Raw genomic sequence first — 23,065 nt, 5'->3', positions numbered from 1 at the left:
TCAGGCTGGCCTTGAACTCACAATGATCCTCCCAAGTGCTGAGATTAAAGGTGGGTGCCACCACAACCCAGGCAAGGTACATTTTTGTCACAAAGACTTCCTAGCTTCTTCAGCTTAAGGCATCTCTGTCCAGAAGTACAACTGTGAATGACTGGAATGATTTGGAGTCAGCTTGCCTCATTGGAGCTTTTAAGTGGCTCTTTTGTGTTGGAGCCAGGTCTGTGTGGTGTGCACCATTTCCTCATTCAAAAACTATGTACTAAATTCCTGCTTTGCCCCAGGCACTGTGCCCAGCATAAAGGACCCAGTGAATCATTGCACCAGGAATGAAAAAGAGAAGCAATGAAACTTCAGCATTATGATAATATATATATATATATCACTGAACTCCCAGACTAATCCTATAAGTGAGTTGCTATAATCACACCCATTTTGTAGATAAGGAAAAGCAGAGTCTGTTCAAGGATCATTCCAGAAGAAATTCAGTGTGGACAATATAGTGCTAAGTAAGGCTCAGGGATATAATCAGTCTCCTATCTCTCAAAATTGAGTCGTTAACTTGTAGAAATTAAATATTGATGGTAGCACATTCTTTACATGCATTTTTTTAAAAATCAGGTGCACAATTAACTAGGTATGTATATGTAATTTTGTTATTAGTCTATAATAAGCATGCAATTCTTATTGCATTTGTCTACAGAGATTAAAAGCCCTTGCTGTGATTGCCTCCAATATGATTATTAACCATGCTAAAAATGCTAGTAGGTCTTCTTTGCTGGGTTACAAGGGAGTAGTAGGACTTCAAAATAAACACAAGGATGGAAAATGTTAAGTTCCCTTGCCTGTAGTTTTGGCTTATTTATTTTCATTTTATGAGAACAGGCCTGTCAACTCTAAATTCATCTGGCTCTAGCAGAGGAAAAGAACGGAAAAGCAGGAAGTCCATTTTTGGCAACAATCCTGGCAGAACGAGCCCAGGGGAGACAGCATCATTTAACAAAACATCTGGAAAAAGTAAAGTCACCTCTTCAGTATCTGCTTGGTCTTGCATGCCAGAGGATTCAGTGTTTTGCTGCTTGACCACTTCCCTTGAATTTTTATATTCATTATTTCCTTAAGTGTTTGCACTGCTCAAATGTGACACAATATTTTTAAATTGCTAATTTATCCTTTTAACTCACTAAAAATAACATTTCACTGGAGATTTTCTAACACTGTTTGCCTCAGAAGTAGAAACTTAAAGCACCTTAGACCATTCTAGTGATTCTTGGAACTGCACTCTTTATCCAGAAGATATATCCATTTTCCTTCTAATTACTTTTCTTTGTGAAAGTCATAAGTTCTCATAGTTAAAAGCTCAAACAATGTAGACAATTATTAAAATTCCTTTCCACGCTCAGTATCCTGATGCTGCTTCCCAGAGGTAACCACCGGGAAGTTTATTGTGTTTTGATCCAGGAAGATGAAATCCTTTTAAGATAATACAAGTGGAATATAATCCAACATACCTGTGTAATTCTTGTACTTGCTGTAAATTTTTGCACACCTTCTGTGTACTTACCTATCTGCTTCTCCTTCACACCTGTCTGGTATTCACTGATACAGTGTCTGGGTAGCTTCCTGCTTTAATTTTTCTGGGTTTCGTGTCCTTGTACAGGTGTTTTGGAAAGATATACACACAGAGAAAATGAAGTGCTGAGGCAGAGAACTTTCAGACTTTTAATTTAAATTGGTGTTGCTATCCTCATTTTCTTTCACTTACTAATTTTCCTTCTGTGGTGATGAGGATTGAGCACAGAGTCTTGTGCATGCTGAGTATGTGTCCTACCACTGCTGGCTACCCTCATTTTAAACTCAGTAGCCACCATGTTGTTTCAAGGTAGCAAACTCCCAAGTAAAATTCAAGGTGCATTTCCTTGTGACTGTTGATTGGCTATGTTGTTCAGATTTCTAAAATATTTAAAGCTGCAACACTAATTTGAGGCTAATCTTTTGGGGGGTTTAGGTTCCTATGAAGGAATTCGACAAACCTGGGAGGAATCTTCTTCCCCACTCAACCCAACCACATCCCTCAGCGCTATCATTAGAACTCCCAAATGCTATCATATCTCATCACTGAATGAAAATGCCGCCAAACGTCTGTGTCGCAGGTATTCTCAAAAACTGATCCAGCACACCACCTGTCAGCTCCTGAGGACTTACCCCGCCGCCACCCGAATCGACTCATCCAATCCCAACCCACTCATGTTCTGGCTCCATGGGATACAGCTTGTGGCACTCAACTACCAGACAGATGGTAATGGCCTGCATCCTTACCTCTCTCTGCATGGGTACAAGTGATTCCATGAACGGAAGTCCAGCTCCCTTCTCTCCCCCGCCAGAGGCCAGAAAGAGTTCAGCCTGGGACACACATAGTAAGGGGAAAAAAACACAGAGGATGGAAAATATAAGGAATTGGATACAAAATTGTGTCCCTAATGTTTTAGAATTAAAGTAATAGAAAAAATGAAGGGGCTCATTTTAAAAGGGGGTAATGAGCCAGGCATGGTGGCACACACCTTTAATCCCAGCACTCAGAGGGCAGAGGAAGGAGGAGCACTGTAAGTTCAAGGCCAGCCTGGGACTCCAGAGTAAGTTTCATGTCAGCTTGGGCTAGTGTGAGACCCTATCTCGAACAAAATGGGGGAGGGTGGTGGCACATTTTAAGGCCTTTTTTAAACACAAACTATTCCTTTTTTTTTTTAACACAAACTACTCTTGACAAGATTATATACAGTTTGATTTTAAACATCTTTGAGGTAAGAATTTCCTAACATCAGTTAGTTAACCTGTCTCGCTATGCAATTGTTCCTTATAGTCAGAAAGTAGGGTTGAGTGAGCTGGACATCACTACCTTGTGTCAGAGAAAACAAAGTAGTAGTATTGCTCCAAACATTGTGCAAATAGTCCCTTTGTTCAAGGTAGCAGGATAACTTGTAATAAGTTCAAATTTTTTGAGAATCTAGAGAACCAGGCATTTTGTTCTTTCTTGGCAATGAAAGAAAGTGAGGAAAGAGTTGATGAGGAATGTTTCCTAGAAGTTCTTGCAAAAAACCACAGTATTTCCTTTGAAGAATTGAGCAGCCAGCAGCCCGTCATTCATCTCACGTGAACTGAATCTGATCCTAACTAACCGTGCTGAACCATAAACCACAGTTCAGCCCTGCTTCCAGCTGAGGCCAGACCACAGCTTTAGCTCTGAGACTAGCTAGCTACCTGGCACTGGTATCGACCATGCCCACTGCGGCTGACCCCAAAGATACCTGTGTAGAGATATCAGCTTTTTTTTTTTTTTTTTTTTTTTTGGTTTTCTGAGGTAGCCCAGGCTGACCTGGAATTCACTATGTAGTCTCAGGGTGGCCTCGAACTCACAGCAATCTTCCTACCTCTGCCTCCTGAGTGCTGGAATTAAAAGCATGTGCCATCACACCCAGCCTGAGCTATGGTTTGTTGTTGTTTTTTTGGTTTTTTTTTTTTTCTGTTGTTGTTCTCAACTGAAATTAAGTAAGATGATGCAGGTGATGTTGATACTTAGCATGGCGCCTGGCACATGTAAGGCATTTCACAAATGTTAACTCTCCTTGTGTATGATAAGTTATAAAGACACTTATGCAGCCAGAAAGATGACTCAGCAGTTAAGGCATTGCCTACAAAGCCTAATGAGCCAAGGTTTAGTTCCCCAGAACCCACACTAAGCCAGATGCACAAGGTGGTGCACGCATCTGGAGCTCATTGCAGTGGCTGGAGGGCCTGGTGCACCCATTCTCTCTCTCTCTCTCTCTCTCTTTTCTTGAAAAATACATAAAATACCCTTTAAAAAAATGCTTATGATTTTCACTCACAAATGGAAATATTGGTGAAATACTTTCAGAGCTATAAAAGTTTATTCCCCGTTTCTTTTCAGTCTTTCACCAATGGCCTTGTGGGTTCGTGTCCCAGGCCCTGCCTGTATCCCTATGTCCCTTGAATCCTGGATATGTTAAGTATAATGAATAGCTAACAGGATGGTTTTCTCAAGGCAATAGAAGTGTGTTTGGCTTTGGATGTGCACCCTATCCTGAAACGCCAAAACTGATACAGATGCACTGGCTTCACTGACAGAAAAGAGTGCCCAGCTAAAGGGTACACTGGGAGCTGCCACTCCTTAGGCCACCCCACAATCCAGAACACACACTGCTTAGGCCGCCTCACAGCCCAGACCACACACTGAAGCTTCAGCTTGCCTTCCACTTACCTCTGAACCCTAAAGACCGATCAAGCCAGGAGGCCCTGCTGAAGCTTCCCCACAAAACGGAGGCCAATGACTATTGTGTGGTTTGTCCTCAAGGTTCTCTGCATAGCCTTCCAACCCAGCAGGAAATGTCATCTAACCTCCCTCAGTTCAAGGCTGCAAGCCTATTGTAAACATCTCCCTTAGCTCCCAAGCTACATGCAGTCAGTGAGTCCATCTGGAGAAATGGCCTCATTTATGCAAACTGAGAATAAAGCCTTGCTCCACACTTTGCATATAGTGGCCAATTAATAAATGCATGCTGCCTGGAGCTAAAGCTGACTGCCCCTATCAACCCCACCACAATAGAACCTATCTTTCGTGACTTTTGGTCCAGATATCTTCCAGGAACTTCTCTGTGAATTGCAAATCCAAGTACACAGATAAACGTTGACAATGGAATAACTATTTTTTTAATTGTTAGGTTAGGAAGTGCTTTATTTATTTATTTATTTATTATTTATTTATTTATTTATTCTAAGACCCTTCCTAGTTTACCTCCAGCCACCTAACCTTTCAGAGTGATCATGTCCTTCGCCATTTCCTGGATGTCAAGGGATTCTCACATACCAAAGGGCAGTCTTTTCTCAAGTGTCCTGCTAACTTGTCAATACTAAGAACGTTAGAAGTGACCTGGAACCACAAGAGTCACAGGTACACACTCAGTAAAATCAGACTCCAAACCAGCTTAAGTGTGAGCCAGTATTACTGTGGTTAGGGACACAGATTGAGTGTCCTTTATAAAAAATGCATCAAAAAAAAAAGGAGGGCCAGGCATGGTGGCACACGCCTTTAATCCCAGCACTCGGGAGGCAGAAGTAGGAGAATTGCTGTGAGTTGAAGGCCACTCTGAGACTGCATAGTGAATTCCAGGTCAGCCTGGGCCAGAGTGAGACCCTACCTCAAAAAACCAAACCAAAAAAAAAAAAAAGCTTGTGACTGGAAGTGTTTGGCTCAGAGTTCTCAGATTTTGCACTATTTATCCTATCACGTGGTCAGGCATGAAAGTGCTGTCATGTCAGTGTTCATAAAGTTTTGTCTTTTGAAGCGTTTTGGATTTTGTCTTTTCACATTAGGGTAAATGTCCATTTCACATTTGCCCACTAAAGCCGAGCTCATTTCCTTTATTTTCAAAGCCCTCTTAGCCACACCTGTGTTTCTCTGTCATAGAGTGGCCAGGAAAGAGACCTGTCTCTCACTTCGGGTGACACAGCACGGCCTCAATGACCCAGACACCTCAGCACTGGAAGGGCACTGAGATGGGGAGCTTTGCACTAACGTGACAGAGAGGAAGGCCGGGGCCCAGGGCACTTCCTATGTCTAATACATCTTACCCAGGAATTCCTGCACATAATCTTGGCCAACCCCATATACACGGAAAATTTTTTCACACAGACACAAGAATGAGGGCCAAGTTCTTGTTGCTCCAAGGCACTTACTACACTTTTCCTTGATGTTGGTTCATGTAGCAAAGTTCATTCAGCACATGGAAGGAATCTACCAGAGGGAACATTCGTCAGGTGTGTCTCATAAACCTTCTGCTCATTTGGGCCACTTTTATGCAGACTGGAGCCATCAGATGAGTGTGTGAGTGTTCAAGAGTCCAGAAACTTTGCGGGAATCTAGTCGTTAATCAAAAAATTGTGCCAAATAAAATTTGGCCACAAAACACTAAGAGCCTTTGTGAGAGTTCCTAAGGTTTATGATTGAGACAACTGTGGATGTGATGTGAATCATATGTGGGTTTTTTAATATTTAACTACAACAAAACAGAGGTAAAAGTAATTTATGGGTTGAAATGAGATTTCAACAGAAAGCTGTTTTTCTTGTTATTCTTCTTTCTTATATAGTTAAGATTTTATCTTACCTTTGAAATAACAATAATTGGCCATAAAATTGTCTGCATGGTTTGGTGTTTGGGGATAAGAAAATGGAATGATTCTTTTCCAAAACAATGTTTTGTTTTTTTTCCAAAAATTCAGTATCAAATGAGGGTTTTTCTTTTGTTTTTGTTTTTGTTTTTGTCTTTGTTTTTGTTTTACAAGGTAGGATTTCACTCTAGCTCAGGCTGACATGGAATTCACTGTGTAGTCTCAGGGTGGCCTCAAACTCATGGCGATCCTCCTACCTCTGCCTCCTGAGTGCTGGGATTAAAGGCATGCACCACCACGCCCAGCCAAATGAGGTATTTTACCAGTGTTTTCTGATGGATAAAGTAAATTTTGACTTGCAAAGGCAGTTTTTAAGTTGCAGAACCTGGTTTGGGTGGGAACACTGGGCAATTCCATAGACTGTGTGCTTTGTGAAGACAGGGATTTATTTATATTTATTTATTTTTGAGGCAAGCCCAGCAGACTGCCCCCCTTCTTATGAGATGGAGCAAGAGAGAAAAAGAGTGAGAGGCAGAAGAGAGAATTGGTGTGCCAGGGCCTCCAGCCACTGTAATTGAATTCCAGGCATGAGCATCATCTTGTACGCATGTGCAACCTTATGCGCTTGTGTCACCCTGTGCATCTGGCTTACATGGGACCTGGAGAATCGAACATGGGTCCTCAGGCTTTGCAGGCAAACGCCTTAACCACTAAGCCATCTATCTCTCTAGCTCAAGACAGGGATTTTGATCTCTTGTCACCTGCTGTATGTCTGATGCCTAACATCCCCTGGTACACAGCAAGCATTCATCATTCTGTGGAATAAATGTTTTATTCCCTCTTCTTCATGTTTGTGCTTCTGGAAAACAGATGCAACATTCTATTGAAGTACAAAGTAAATTTATGACACTCAAGAAAGCAGAAAGTGAACTGGGCTTGTTTATCTTTCAGATCTCCCTTTACATTTGAATGCTGCAATGTTTGAGGCAAATGGTGGCTGTGGTTATGTTTTGAAGCCCCCAGTTCTGTGGGATAAGGACTGTCCCATGTATCAGAAGTTTTCTCCACTGGAAAGAGATCTAGACAGCATGGACCCTGCCATCTATTCTTTGACTGTAAGTATGCCCCTACTGTAAGAATATGAGCTAGTTTAGAATTCAAGGCATTACAAAACTAGCATGCCACAGGTCTTACAGATTTAGGTTCCATAATAATTTTTAGCTTCCACAGAGCCGTGTCTAAGGTTAGGAGTGCTGTCATAGGCATGGTGTTTACCAGAGCTGAGTAAGTGGAGTTATGAGAGCCCTGCTTCAGCTGATAAACTAATGAAGGTCATTATGTTTTCCATAGAATCATAACCATGAGTAGCCCCCATAAATGCTAAGCTCCCTGTTAGATCAGCTTATCTTAGCTCCAGAAAGTTCTAGAATCAGATAAACTGGCATCAGGGTGCAAATACAGTGAGGCATCTTTTCTGCTTGTAGGTTAACCTGATCGATCCTGGGCCTTTCCTTTGCTTTTTGTAAAATTTTTTAACTATTTTTAAAAGTTCATTTTATTTTATTTATTTGAGAAAGATGCAGATAGAGAAAGAGGAAGAATGGACATGCCAGGGCCTTCAGCCACTGCAAATAAACTCCAGACGCGTATGCCCTCTTGTGCTTTTATCGCTTAAATAACTTATTGACAAAACTGGTCAACAAACTCTCCTTAAAAACAGAGATCTGAGCTGGGCATGGTGGTGCATGCCTTTAATCCCAATACTTGGGAGGCAGAGACAGAGGTAGGAGGATCACCACGAATTTGAGGCCACTCTGAGACTACATAGTGAATTCAGGTCAGCCTGGGTTACAGTGAGACCTTACCGCCGGGGCGAGGGGGGGGGGGACACCAGAGATCTGACCTGGTGAGATGGGTCAGTGGTTACAAGCACTTGCTATGCAAGCCTGATGACTAGAGCCCAAATCCCCAGAGCCCTCCTCAAACCAGACACAAGTAGCTCTTGACTATAATCCCAACATGCCTAAGGCAAGGAGAGGTAAAGTCAAGAAAATCCCAAAACTTGCAGGCCAGCTAATCTGGCATTCAGAGCAGCAAAAGATAATGAGAGACTCTGCATTAAGGTAGAAGGCAAGGACCAACACTGCAAGGTTTTCCTATGACCAACACACACACACACACACACACACACACACACACACACCTACCCACTCTTTACTCGTTCTGCTTCCTCATTCATTTACTCTCTCTTAGATAACAGGAAAAAAATCTGGACAGGAGATAGGAAAGAGGCAGAAACAAGGTCATTTCTCCTATCTTTAAATCTTGTTCTTCCCTGTTCAAAGTAAGCCTTCTCGTGACACCTCAAAGCCCTGCAGTATTCCCAGGTACACGTTGTCCTGCCATCAAGCTGCTTTTGCTCCTGCGCTAGGAGAGGAGGGCAGTAGCCTCTTTTCTATTAATGATTCTAGATAAAATATAGCTTATCTGTTCATAGGAAACTACAAATTTTTTTTTTTTTTTTTTTTTTTTTTGGTTTTTCGAGGTAGGGTCTCACTGTAGCCCAGGCTGACCTGGAATTCACTATGGAGTCTCAGGGTGGCCTCGAACTCATGGCAATCCTCCTACCTCTGCCTCCCGAGTGCTGGGATTAAAGGCGTGCGCCACCACGCCCGGCTTACAAATTAATTTTTAACTACCTTCTGTCACCTGCATGAGTATTCATCATGATTTCATAATATCAAATATATACCCTTGCAGAATTTTGAACAGAATATCAGTAGCAAACTTGTGTTCACATGGTGTGACGTTTTCTTTTTTTTTTTTTTTCTTTTTTTTTTTTCTTTTTGGTTTTTCAAGGTAGGGTCTCACTCTGGCCCAGGCTGACCTGGAATTAACTCTGTAGTCTCAGGGTGGCCTCAAACTCATGGTGATCCTCCTACCTCTGCCTCCCGAGTGCTGGGATTAAAGGCGTGCACCACCATGCCCATCTACGTTTTCTTTTAACTGTTTAGTTTTGATCATATTTGAAGTTTTAATTGTTGAAAGGTTATAACTAAGTGAATGTTGCTGGCAAAATAGGCTTTTTGTATGATTATAGCCATGTGACGGCCTGATGACATCCTTGGTTTGCTTAGCAGTTTTATTAACCACCGACCTTGCCTATCACAGTGTTCTTTGTGGACAGAAGCTGGGAAGTCTGGAGGTGATCTTTGCTTCTCTTTCATCTTCCATGACCTTGATCCCTTTTCTTCCTCTTCAGATTGTCTCTGGCCAAAATGTGTGCCCTAGCAACAGCACAGGAAGTCCATGCATTGAGGTCGACGTCCTGGGTATGCCCCTGGACAGCTGCCATTTCCGCACAAAGCCCATCCACCGAAACACTCTGAACCCCATGTGGAATGAGCAGTTTCTGTTCCGGGTTCACTTTGAAGATCTTGTATTTCTTCGCTTTGCCGTTGTGGAAAACAACAGTTCAGTGGTCATGGCTCAGAGAATCATTCCACTCAAGGCTCTAAAACGAGGTAGAATAAAATTCCTAATAACATTATAGGGCCCTGGACAATTTTAAAGCAGGGACTAAATTAAGAATAAGAAACCCAAAGGATGAGGGAGAGCTGGAGTGTGATGGTGGCAAGAGTGAGGTGTGGTTGGCAATGGAGCCTGCTGGGTGTCTGCTGCTGGAAGGAGGGTGAGTGTCAGTACACAGCAGGGACAGAATCCTGAGGACAAGTGAGCTTGGCTTGTATACTAGCTTTGGAGTATCCCTTGGGAATTTTGGCTTCTTACAACTGACCTGTGTACTACCCCACAAATTTTTGACATGCATAGGAATCATCTGGGGCTCTTGGCAATAGCATGCAGAAGAATTGAATAGGTCTGGAGTGGGACATAAGGGGTGTGTGTGTGTGTGTGTGTGTGTGTGTGTGTGTGTGTGAGATTTATTTACTTGCAAGCAGAGAGGGGGAAAGGGCATGTCAGGGTCTCTTGCCACTGCAAACAAACTCCAAATGCATGCTGTACTTTGTGCATCTGGCTTTACGTGGGTACTGGGGAACCGAACCTGGGCTGTAGGCTTTGCAAGCAAGTACCTTTAACAATGGACCCATCTCCCCAGCCCCAGATTCTTCCTTTCTAGCAGTTTCCAGGGATGCTAACTGCTGGTCTGCTCTGAATACTGAGTTTCACATGTGCACACACACTCATGCTGCTATTCTCTGAGCTTCACAAACATGTTACAGCCTCCTGCTTGCTTTCTTTCTTTCTTTTTTATTTTTGAGAGGAGGGGGAAGAGAAAGAGAGAGAATGGGCATGTCAGGGCCTTCAGCCACTGCAAATGAACTCCAGACTCATGCATCCCTTTGTGCATCTGGCTTACATGGGTCCTAGGGAATCAAACCTGGGTCCTCAGACTTCACAGGCAAATGCCTTAACTGCTAAGCTATCTCTCTAGCCTGTGCTTTCTATTATTTGTATGCAGACAGAGACAGAAAGAAGAGACACAGACTGAGAGAGAGATCATGGGTGTGCCTGGGCCTCTAGCCACTGCAAACTCCAGATGCATGTGAAACTTTGTGCTCCTGGCTTTACGTGGGTACTGGGGAATCAAATCCAAGTCATTAGGCTTTGGAGACAAGCACCTTAACTGCTGAGCCATCTCTCCAGCCCAGCTTCTTGCTTTTAATTCACTTCCTGCTTCTCTTGTCTACTGTACAAGTAGCCCCTGGTTATTTTGTGTTTGGCAGGGTATGCATGACAAGATCTCAAAGAAGAAACTTGTTTTCTCACAGTCCTAAAGGCTAGAAGGTAGAAATCAAGGTTTCAACAGGCTTGATTCCTCATAGGCCTCCATCCTTGGTGTGGCTTTTCAAGGGATACTTACATGGTCTTTGTGTGTCTATATCTGATGTCTGTCTCTGTCTTAATTTCTTCTTCTTTTATGGACATAAGTCAAATTGGGTCAGGATCTTCCCTCATGGTACCATGTTAAGTTAAATGGCCCATCTCCAAGTACAGTTACACTCTGAGGTACCAGGGACTAGAGTTGTAACATATCACTTGGAAGTGAAAGGTGGGAAGGCACAGTTTGGCCTATAACTATTATAGAAATGTGAGAAAGAACAGAGAAGCAAAAGCAATACTTTGGGCTGGAGAGATTGCTTAGTGGTTAAGGCGCTTGCCTGAAAAGCCAAAGGTTCCAGGCTTGATTCCCCAAGACCCATGTAAGCCAGATGCACAGGTGGAGTGGGTCTGGAGTTTGTGGACGCTGAAGGCCTTGGCATACACATTCTCTCTCCCTATCTGCCTCTATCTATCTGTCTATCTGTCTGTCTGTCTGTCTGTCTGTCTGTCTGTCTGTCTGTCATCTCTCTCAGATAAAATAAATAAATAAAATTTCTTAAAATGCAATACTTTAAAAATCACCAATCTTTCCATTTCTCAATCTAACTCTTCAGATGCACATCTTTTACAGGCTTTCATTTTTTGCCATGCACGACACATAAGATACAGTTTTAACAATTTTAAAGCTTAAAATCTTCAATTTCTACTATGTGTAATGAACAGCCCTTCATGCTTAATAACTATGTGTGTACACGACCACTTTTCCTGGCTATATATTATGTCTTATACTTGGAAAAACCAATCCTCTGTTGGAGTATCTATTGCTAATGCTGCTCTAAGATGGATTGTTACACCCTAGTAACAAGGGATGGTAGAGACCGCACTGTCAAAATGATCGCATTTGGGCTGGAGAGATGACTTAGCGGTTAAGTGCTTGCCTGTGAAGCCTAAGGACCCTAGTTCCCCAGAACCCACGCTAGTCAGATGCACAAGGGGGTGCATGCATATGGAGTTCGTTTGCAGTGGCTGGAGACCCTGGTATGCCCATTCTGTCTCTCTCTCCCTTCCTCCCTCTTTCCTTCTCTGCCTCTTTCTCTCTGTCGATCACTCTCAAATAAATATAAATTTTAAAAAAATTTTAAAAACTGATCACATTTTTTTAAGATATATATATCTTAGAACATACACACACACACACTCACATATATATATATGTATATGTATACACACACACACACACACACACACACACACACACGAGATAATGAGCACGCCAGGGCCTCCAGCCACTGCAAACAAACTCCAGACACATGTACCCCCTTGTGCATCTGGCATGGGTCCTGGGGAATCAAGCATGGGTCCTTAGGCTTCACAGGCAAGTACCTTAACTACTAAGCCATCTCTCCACCCCTCTACTATTTTTTGTTTGTTTGAGTTAAAGGTTTTCCCATTTGAGTCTAAGTCAGAAGCAATGCTAGTAAGTTAATTACTGCTCTGTGGTCCAATAACATTCCCAGGGGACACCTCTCTCCCAGTGTAAAGGTGTCTGATGGTCACATGCCTGTTGCCATCCACAGCCCCCTTGAAGGTTGTATTTCTACCTGACCTTTATTGATCTCCATGGAGAGCTTTGCATTGGTCGGTAGTGCATGTTAAATGGACTTTCTGCAATTTTACATCATTCTAGGGTATCGACATCTTCAGCTGCGAAACCTCCACAATGAAGTGTTGGAAATCTCTAGTTTATTCATAAATAGCAGAAGAATGGAAGAGAATTCCTGTGCTGGTACAATGCCAGCCTCTTCAGTAAGTAAATTCTTATTTCATCCAACATATTTGCACTACAGGTAGACTTTGTTGTGGTATAGAAAAGTGGTCAAAAAGTCATTACTTAGGTAGTGATGGAAATAATCACGGCTGGCTCTCGGCACTTGTGAAGCACTTTGCACATACACTAACTCATTAGTCAAGGCCCATGCCCATTCAAGCTTAAGAGCCCCTGAACCAAAGCTTATCCTTCTAATACAGAGTAGTAGTTCATTTAAACAAGCAGAAATCCACTATTTTAATGTACTGGCTGATTTCACTATGCTTCCTCTTTAAATTAAAACTGTATTTGACATTGCACTCATTGGTTTCCCTCTGTACATATTCATTCACTGATCACTTATGAATCAGTCTTACACTTTAGCATAAGGAGCTTTCAAAGGCCCCTGAGCTCACATTGGAGTTTTATTAGACCCCCTCTACCACTACCTCTAAATAGTCCTGCTTTCTTCTCTGACCTTTGCTTTCCCTCACTCCGTCTGTTTCCCTGGCCCTGTTTTCTTGGGTTTCCTTCCTTCCCTCCTTCCACCTTCTTTTACCGCTCCACAGCAAACTTGGCTATATATTCATATCCCTGGGGGCGCACACCTTTAATCCCAGCATGCCAGAGGTTGAGGTAGGAAGATCACTAAGTTCCAGTCAGCTTAGGCTAGAGTGAGACCCTGCCTAGGAAAATAAGAAGAAGGAGGAGGAAGAGGAGGAGGGGGAGAAGGAGGAGAAAAAGAAGAAGAAAAAGAAAAAGAAAAAAAAGCATTCTTGTGCCTAGGCATACCATACCATTTAATCCCTGACAATGGGCCCCAAGCATTCATCTTTTGAAGACCCTTAGGAATTCCAGTGAATGACCAGGAATGAGAGCAACATCAACATTTTTATCAAGGTAGAGGGAATTATGGCTTCCATTTTGCGCAGAAAAATGTAAAGATCTGCTTGACATAAAAGAGCAGGAATAAGGTGTTTTCAGAACATTTTATTTACCTTTATTTTGTTTTGTTTTCCCTCATGGGGGCTTTTTGTTTGTTTGGTTGGTTTGGTTTGGTTTTTAATTTTTATTTATTTATTTGAAAACAACACATGAGAGAGAGAGAGAATGGGTGCACCAGGGTCTCCAGCCACTGCAGACAAACTCCAGATACATGCACCACTTTGTGCATCCGGCTTACATGGGTCATGGGAAACTCGGGCCTCAAACCAGGGTCCTTAGGCTTCACAGGCAAGCTCTTAACCACTAAGCCATCTCTCCAGCCCATGGTGTTTTCTTGCTTTATTTTTTTTTAATTTTAGACAGATTCTTTGCTCCATAGCTGGTCTCAAATGTACAATCCTCCTGTCTTGAGTTCTGGACCACCATGTCCAGCTTTTATTTATTTATTCTAGCACAATTCCCTGAAGAAATATGGGACTTAATAGATATTATAGAATGTAAGTGAAGATTTACATGTGTTTCATGTAGCATCAGTCCCTAATTATAATGGAAAGAAACATTATACTTTAAAGTAAATTAACGGTGGATTGCTGCTAAGTTTTTATTGTAGGATGTACCATTGTCCCTTCCACCACACTAACATGAACTAGGTTATACATGGGTCCTCAACTTTTGTATTTAATGTCCCTGCACATACTTCAAAGCCCTAGTACTTCAGTACAGTCTAGAACTATCATGTAATTTAAAATGAATGAGAAACTTTGTGCTTTTCCTTGACAGATGTTTAATACAGAAGAGAAGAAATGTTCTCAGACCCACAGAGTCACGGTGCATGGGGCCCCAGGGCCTGAGCCCTTTGTGGTTTTCACCATAACTGAAGGCACCAAGGCGAAGCAGCTGCTGCAGCAGGCAAGTCTACCGAGCTCGTCGTTAGGGAGGTCTAATGTCCAATGTGCTTGGGGGTGTGTACATAAATACATGTGCAAGCATACACACATGCACACACACACACACACACACACACACACACGACAGTCATGCTGATATTCTTTTGTTTTTGTTTTTTTCCAGTACTAGGGATTGAACCTCGGGCACATGCTAGCCACGATCTACCACTGAGCTATAACCTTAGCCCTTTTTTTAACTATTGATTTTGAAGCAAGATCTTGCCAAGTCGTCCAGGGCAACCTTCGGCTTACTCTGTAGCATAGGCAGGCCTTCAGCTTATCATTCTCCTGCCTCAGCCTCCTGTGTTGCTGGGATGACAAGCCTATGCCACCAGGACCCACTATGAGACGTCTTCTTATTGTTTGTTTTACTAAACCTTGACATCCTAAGAATGAAGTGAGAGATGTTGGTACCACTAGACAAGCTACGTTAGCCACAGAGAAATTTAAACAATTCTTCAACCACATAAAACACTAGGTTCTAAAAGCATCTGAACCACAGAGAATGACCATGTGTCATCTTCCCCTCAGAACCTAGACACAGGGCTGCATCTTCCTACTTAATATAGTACTTACTAATCACAAAGAAAAGAAAAGAAATCTGTTTGCCATCCTAGAAGTTTGCCCAGATTCCTAGAGCATCAGCCTGGCCCACACGGGCTGAAAGTCTCATCTCTGGTCACTCTAACCTAAAGAGTAGGCTGAGCAATAACCTTCTTTTCTCTTTCCCTTTGGCACTTGACCTTGGCCTTTGGGGCTCTAACACTTTGGTAGTGCCAAGAAGCATAGAGACCCTAAAACAAGAAAATGAGAGCCTATGACCCCAAGTCCTACAGAAGAACTAGCTAAGCCCTTCATGCTGTGTCATTTCTGCCCTGGAGACTCTAACAAGTTCCGTGGTCTTCTGCAGGCAGAATCACTGTCCCGGGAAGACTTGTAAGAAGGGATAACCAGGAACAAAGAGCAGTATCTAGAAGAGGGAGAGCTTGTTTCCAAAGAGCAAGAAAGGACCCGTATGACATTCCTTTCCTCTGCACATTAGACTCTCCCATGCTTGATTTGGTGGCTTAACATGCTGAGGGATTCCTTTGTCCTTAGCACATTTCCAAACTCCTCCTCCTTGAGGTTAAAACAGGGACAGCTATGACCATGGGCGTGACTCTGGAGCTCTCTCTGAAGCTAGGGTACATGATGAAATGTAGTAGGACTCATAATGCACTGGGGAATTAAAAACCAATCAAGCAGCCATTTAGAAGTATTAATCAAAGGTTCTGTACTTTTTAAATGTTTTATTTATTTATTTGAGAGAGTGAGAGAATGAGTATGCCAGGGCCTCTTGTGGCTGCAAACTAACTCCAGGTGCGTGTGCCAATTTGTGCATCAGGCTTTATGTGGGTGCTTGGGAATAGAACCTACTCCATCTAGCTTTACAAGCAAGTACCTTAACCACTGGGCCATCTCTCCAGCCCCAGCTCTGGCCTTTGAAGGCACATCTCTATGGTCAGCTCTATGCAGTAACATCATAGAAGACTGCTTAGATGTCGCATTTCATAGATCATCAAACTTACTGACAGTTTTGGGGTTTATTTTTATCTTGATTTTGTTTTATCTTGATCACTTTTTAATCAGTCAGTCCATAAACTTCAGTGTATTTTATCATGAAAGACTACTGTTCTGTGGTTTTGTAAAATAAGGAAAACTTCACATTAATAAAAAAAAAAAAGCTCCATTTAAAAAAAATTTTTTATTTATTTACTTGCAAGCAGAGAGAAAGAAAATGAGAATGGGCACTGAGAAACAAACTCCAGACACATGTACCACTTTGTGTATCCAGCTTTACATGGGTACTGGGAACTGAATCCAGGCCATCAGGCTTTGCGAGTAAATGCCTTTAACCACTGAGCCACCTTTCCATTTCTCCATAATTTGCTATCCTGCAATAAGTCCACAGGGCTGAGAAGAGGTGGTACTGATCCTCCCATGAAAATGGCAGTGCTAACTGGCCTTATAATAGCAATTGTGCGCTTATTATTCTGTTTGCCTTGGTCCTGTGGACTCAACAGTATGGTATCTACTTTAGAACAAGGCCTGGGATGGGGTGCTCAGAGTCTTCTGAGAACCCTCTGCTCCCGCCCTCCCCGACACATTACACTGGGGTACTCCCGCCCTCCCCGGCACATTACACTGGGGTGCTCCCGCCCTCCCCGGCACATTACACTGGGGTGCTCCCGCCCTCCCCGGCACATTACACTGCGGTGCTCCCGCCCTCCCCGGCACATTACACTGGGGTGCTCCCGCCCTCCCCGGCACATTACACTGCGGTGCTCCCGCCCTCCCCGGCACATTACACTGGGGTGCTCCCGCCCTCCCCGGCACATTACACTGGGGTGCTCCCGCCCTCCCCGGCACATTACACTGGGGTGCTCCCGCCCTCCCCGGCACATTACACTGGGGTGCTCCCGCCCTCCCAGGCACATTACACTGGGGTGTTCCCACTCTCCCCGACACATTACACTGGGGTGCTCCCGCCCTCCCCGGCACATTACACTGGGGTGCTCCCGCCCTCCCCGGCATATTACACTGTGGTTTTCCTCCAAATAAGAAAATGTTAGCTGTGGCCATTGCAAGAATCTAGGAGTTGTTTTCTTTTTTTCCCTCTTTATTTTTGTTTATTTTCTTAATTAATTTTTGTTGACAACTTTCATAATTATAGCCAATAACTCATGGTAACATCCTCCCTTCCCCCACTTTCCCCTTTGAAACTCCATTCTCCATCATATCCCGTCCCCCTTCTCAACCAGTCTCTCTTTTATTTTGATGTCTTGATCTTTTCCTCCTGTTATGATGGTCTTGTGTAGGTAGTGTCAGGCACTGTGAGGTCATGGATATCCAGGCTATCTTGTATCTAGAGTAGCGCATTGTAAGGAGTCCTACCCTTCCTTTGGCTCTTAAATTCCTTCTACCACCTCTTCCTCAATGGACCCTGAGCATTGGAAGGTGTGATAGAGATATTTCAATGCTGAGCACTCCTCTGTCATTTCTTCCCAGCACCATAGTGCCTTCTGAGTCATCCCAAGGTCACCTCATCTGAAAAGAGAAGCTTCTCTCACCAAAAGTAAGAGTAGTATTAATATATGGGTATGAACATTAAGAAAGGTGCTTACTGGGCAGTTTGGTGAGCATAGTATATACATTTGGGCAGACACCAGCAAAGCAAACATTATACCCCTAGGGCTCATGACTACCCCTGTCTTAGGTTTTCAGTATGAGGCATGTATTCCCTCATGTGGAGTGGGCCTGCAGTCCAGGCCAGGGTTTCCCCCTGTTGCAGTCAAGTTCGCATTGCTGGCAGAAATCACCTGACCAAGAGCAGCTTGTGGGAGAAAAAAAAGGAGGGTTTATTTTGGCTTACAAACTTGAGGGGAAGCTCCACAATGGCAGGGGAAAATGAAAGCATGAGCAGAGAGTGGATATCATCTCCTGGCCAACATCAGATGGACATCAGGAACAGGAGAGTGTGCCAAACACTGGCAAAAGGAAACTGGCTGTAATATTGCTAAGCCCACCCCCAATAATACACTGCCTTGAGCAGGCATTAATTCCCAAATCTCCAACAGCTGGGAACCTAGCATTCAGAATACCTAATCACCACACCCCTATATCAGACATGCACCCATTGGCACATTTGGCCTGGCTGGCCATATTCAAGGCTTGCAGTGTCTATTGTTGAGTATCTTCACTGGTGATTTCTATCTCTCCCATTGAACTGCATGCAGCATAGCTTTTTGTCAGCTGGTCTACATGGAGGAGGTTTTCAGCTCAGCTCCAGCAGGATTTCTCAGTGACCTTGTAGCCCAAGTATGTGAGGGCCTCAGCAATGCCCTGTAATGTTTGGGGGACATTAGGGACCTCCATGGCCAACAACTCACTGGAAGGTATCCCATCACACTGAAATTTTTCTAGAAACAATCTATGGCTTCTGGGTGTACCTTTGTCCAGAAAAGTAGGTTTCCATAGGAATTATTCATATCCTCTTAGATTTTGGTTAGCCCTCCTCCCACCTTCTCTTTACTCAATCTCTTCCCCTGACCTCACTTTCCACCCCCATTAATCTGTTCTTCTACTTACATATATACAATACCATCCATTAAGACCCTTCCCTCCCTTTCTATTCCCTTTATGTCCCCTTTCGAGCTTACTGACCTCTGCCACTGAGTTTTGTTCCAAGGAGTTGTTTTCTTAATACAGGACAAGTGGTGGCAGCTGTCTTTCATCACCAGGCTGCTTCTCCCATGAAGGCACCAAGGGGATTTCTTCACTGTGTCTGTCCTTTTGTCAGAAATCTGTACCACAGGAGTGAGATCATATATCAGTAAGACCATAGGGATGGTTAGTATTCACTAAGTTCTCATACTGTACCCATGCTTAATGTTTCAGTCATCAAAACAAAGAAATTATTAGTATGAGAATTCCCATTTTATAGATGAGGAAGGTCTCCAAGAGGTTACATATCTTGCCCAACTCTTCAAAGACAGTAAGTCAATAGAGCCCTGTGCTTGCTAGGTCAGTGCTCTACCACTGAGCCATAGCCCCAGCTCAGGATAGCTAAGTCTTAAAAGGAAATCTCAGACTGAGAGATATTTGAATCCAAAGCACTGTCTCAGCCTCTCCATGCTGACTATACAGGGTCAGTGGCCAACAGAATGAAGCCCTTAGGCGCCGTATGAGGACTCTGCAAGAATCCCCAGCTGTTGCAGTTAGCTTCATACGCTGACACAAAACACCTGACCAAAAGCAGCTTGGGGGCTGGAGAGATGGCTTAGTGGTTAAGTGCCTGCTTGTGAAGCCTAAAGACCCTGATTGAGGCTTGATTCCCCAGGACCCACATTAGCCAGATGCACAAGGGGGTGCATGCATCTGGAGTTCATTTGCACTGGCTGGAGGACCTGGCATGCCCATTCACTCCCTCTCTCTCTCTCTTTCTCTCTCTCTCTTCTCCCATCTCTAATACCTAAATAAAAATCTTTTTAAAATATATTTTTAAAAAGCAGCTTGTAGGAGAAAAGGGATTATTTTTACTTATACACTCGAGAGGAAGCTTCATGATGGCAGGGGAAACCGTTCCATGAGCAGAGGCTGCACATCACCTTCTGGCCAACATCAGGTAGACAGCTACAGTACAGGAGTGTGCCAAACATTGGCAAGGGGAAGCTGGCTTTAACCTGTAAGCCCGCCGCCAACAACACATCTCCAACAAGGCTCCAATTCCCAAATTGCCATCAGCTGGGGATCAATCATTCAGAACACATAGTTTGGGGGACACCTGAATCAAACCACCACACCATCAACTTAGAGCAGATGAGAATCTAAGCCTGTGAGCCTTTCATGAGCAGACAGTTCTTCCCAATGAGAGAAAGAGATGGTGATAATAACAGCTGGACTGGGTTCTCTGCTCTCTGTCCTTTGCTGTGAGAATACAAAGAGCTAGGTTGATGGTATAAGGAACCTAAGGTTTTAATTCAGTAGGACTTCCTGTTCTAACAGTGGGACAAATAGTTATACTGTCTGGGAATTGTGGATAAATTATGCTATTGACCAGAGGGGACATAAACAAGCTTTTCTGGATGTGTGAAAATTCTTAGGCCTTATAGGAGGAACTATGCAACTTTGTGAAGGTTTTACTTAAACATTGTATTTCATGCCCATCTGAGAATCACAAAAACAGCCTTGTTTTCAAAAAATGATTGTGTCACCCTTCAGAACTGTGTCTCATGCTGCCTTTGCTTTTTTTTTTTTTTTTTTTTAGATTCTGACACTTGAACAAGACACCAAACTTATCACCACAGAGTATTTTTTGATGGAAGAAAAGTACTTTATATCTAAAGAAAAGAACGAGTGCAGGAAACAACCATTCCAAAGAGCTGTGGGTCCAGAAGAGGAAATCATGCAGATTTTAAGTAGCTGGTTTCCAGAAGAAGGATATGTAGGCAGGATTGTCTTAAAACCCCAACAGGAAGTAAGTACAACCTGGGCACAGCACAGTGATGGCTCAGTATATGATCAGGTATTTTGCCATTGACTGCCACCCTCAAATCCTGAACTCCTTGTATTCCAACTTGGTTTGCATTATTCGTAAGTAACTGGAAAAATGGCTTTATTCTTTTTTAGCACATATTCAGAAGGTTAACTCTAAGGTACAGAAATTCAGTTTAAAAATCCTTTTAAAAACAACAGGAGCAATAACTTAAAGGATGCTTATGTGTACTACCAGCTGTGGTCCAGTATTTTATTTATATGCCTGAAAAGACTATGCTGTGAAGGTCATTTTACTACCACAGGAGATATGGCTTAGGCCCCCAGTGGACATTTGAAACCTCAGATAGAACTAACATTTACTATACAAACTTTATGACATAGTGCCATTTGGTCGGATCACCAAGACAGTGAAATAAGCCAGGCATGCTGATGCACACCTTTAATCCCAGCACTCAGGAGACAGTAGGAGGATGACCCTGAGTTCATGAGTTCAAGGCCACACCAAGACTACAGAGAGAACTCCAGGTCAGCCTGGGCAAGAGTAAGACTCTACCTTGAAAAAAAACAAAACAAAACAAACAAACGGAAAAAAAAAAAAGACAGTGAAATGACTGATGGGCAAATAGTCCCCTCAAAATGGATATGTTGGTTGAAGGAATGGTTCACATCCCAAACAGGATGGATCAGGACACATGCACAAAGTTTTAAACTGAGAAGTTAAAGCTGGACATGGTAGCTCATGCCTTTAATCCCAGCACTTGTGAGGCAGAGGTAGGAGGATCACCATGAGTTTGAGGCCACCCTGAGAGTACAGAGTGAATTCCAGGTCAACCTGGGCTAGAGTGAGACCCTACCTCAAAAAAAAAAAACAAAAAAAACTGAGAAGTTATTTATTTGTGTCATTTTCCAATTTACCATTTTTCAGACCAAAGTTCTGAAACCACAGAAAGCAAACACTCAGATAAGGAGGCTACCACATTGTGTGATAGAGGATCTGTGGGTTTTCTATAGATGGAGGTTGATTGCCTTCCTGCTAAAGTGCCTGATAAGCTTTAGCTTAGCTAGAGATAGTAAGCTTGTTAAGTCTGTGCAAATATTACAAATTCCAAAAAACTGAAAAGTCTGAAACATGGGGCTGGAGAGATGGCTTAGCAGTTAAGGCACTTGCCTACAAAGCCAAAGGACGCAGGTTTGGTTCCCCACTACCCACGTAAAGCCAGATACACAAGGTGGTACATGCATCTAGGGTTCATTTGCAGGGGCTAGAGGTCTTGGTGTGCCCATTCTCTCCCTCTACTTACCTCTTCCCTCCCTCCCTCCCTACCTCCCTCCCTCCCCCCCCCCTCTCTCTCTTAAATAGATAAATAAAAATCTGAAACGTATCTGGTCCCAACCATTTCAGATGAGGGTTAATCAGCCTATAAAACATTCTGTGCTTATAAGAAAAAAGGTACTATTTCTTTCAAAATATTCCACAACTCCACACAAACTAATAATAATCTCTCAAAAAAAAAAAAAAAAAGAAGAAGAAGAAGAAGAATCTCTCATCCTTGCTCAGAATTAGGAAAACTTTGTATTATGTGTGAGCCCATGAAAGGAAGAAAATAACTACTTCCAAATTGACTGAACACTGGTTGGCTTCAGTCACCTTTGTTTATGGAGCACTTCTTTTCTGAACAAATTAGTAAGCCCACCTCTTTTTTAATATTTTTATTTATTATTTGAGAGAGAAAAAGAGGGTGAGAGAGAGAGAGAGAGAGAGAGAGAGAATGGGCATGCCAGGGCCTCCAGCCACTGTAAAAAAAAAAAAAAAAAAAAAAAACTCTAGATGTGTGCACCCCCTTGTACTTACGTGGGACCTGGAAAATCAAACCTGGGTCCTTAGGCTTTGCAGGCGAGTGCCTTAACCACCAAGCCATCTCTCCAGCCCAGGCCTCCCTTTACTTACTGCCATTTTTGAAAATATTTTGTTATTTATTTATTTGACGGAGAGAGAGAGAGAATGGGCACACCAGGGCCTCCAGCCACTGCAAATGAACTCCAATCACTTGTCCTCCCTTGTGCATCTGGCTAACGTGTGTTCTGGGAAATCAAACCTGGGTCCTTTGGCTTAACAGGCAAATGCCTTAACCGCTAAGCCAGCCCTCCAGCCCTTACTGCCATTTTTTTTTTAAATGTATACAATTATTTTTCCAATGTGCACAATCAGGCCTGATGGCAAGTCAAAATAAAGATGGGGGCTGCAGAGATGGCTCAGTGGTTAAAGGCACTTGCTTGCAAAGTCTGATGGCCTGGGGTTCACTTCCCC

The 23,065-nt window shown here is 43.1% G+C and overlaps 1 protein-coding gene across 1 annotated transcript in view; it reads left to right on the top strand.

Annotated features, from left to right (window-relative positions):
* Plce1 (phospholipase C epsilon 1) overlaps nucleotides 1-23,065 on the top strand; it is a 328,593-nt gene that overhangs the window by 279,798 nt on the left and 25,730 nt on the right. Inside the window, exons 22-28 of the mRNA XM_045149602.1 lie at nucleotides 883-1,014; nucleotides 2,006-2,296; nucleotides 7,132-7,295; nucleotides 9,443-9,704; nucleotides 12,710-12,828; nucleotides 14,555-14,683; nucleotides 20,528-20,737. Of these exons, the coding sequence (XP_045005537.1) occupies nucleotides 883-1,014; nucleotides 2,006-2,296; nucleotides 7,132-7,295; nucleotides 9,443-9,704; nucleotides 12,710-12,828; nucleotides 14,555-14,683; nucleotides 20,528-20,737 (1,307 nt within the window). The remainder of the gene's footprint in view (nucleotides 1-882; nucleotides 1,015-2,005; nucleotides 2,297-7,131; nucleotides 7,296-9,442; nucleotides 9,705-12,709; nucleotides 12,829-14,554; nucleotides 14,684-20,527; nucleotides 20,738-23,065) is intronic.

The sequence above is a fragment of the Jaculus jaculus genome, chromosome 1, assembly GCF_020740685.1.
Source record: "Jaculus jaculus isolate mJacJac1 chromosome 1, mJacJac1.mat.Y.cur, whole genome shotgun sequence".
Classification (NCBI taxonomy): Eukaryota; Metazoa; Chordata; class Mammalia; order Rodentia; family Dipodidae; genus Jaculus; species Jaculus jaculus.
The sequence above is the reverse complement of the archived record's forward strand: the minus strand, read 5'-3'. Positions and strand labels throughout refer to the sequence as shown.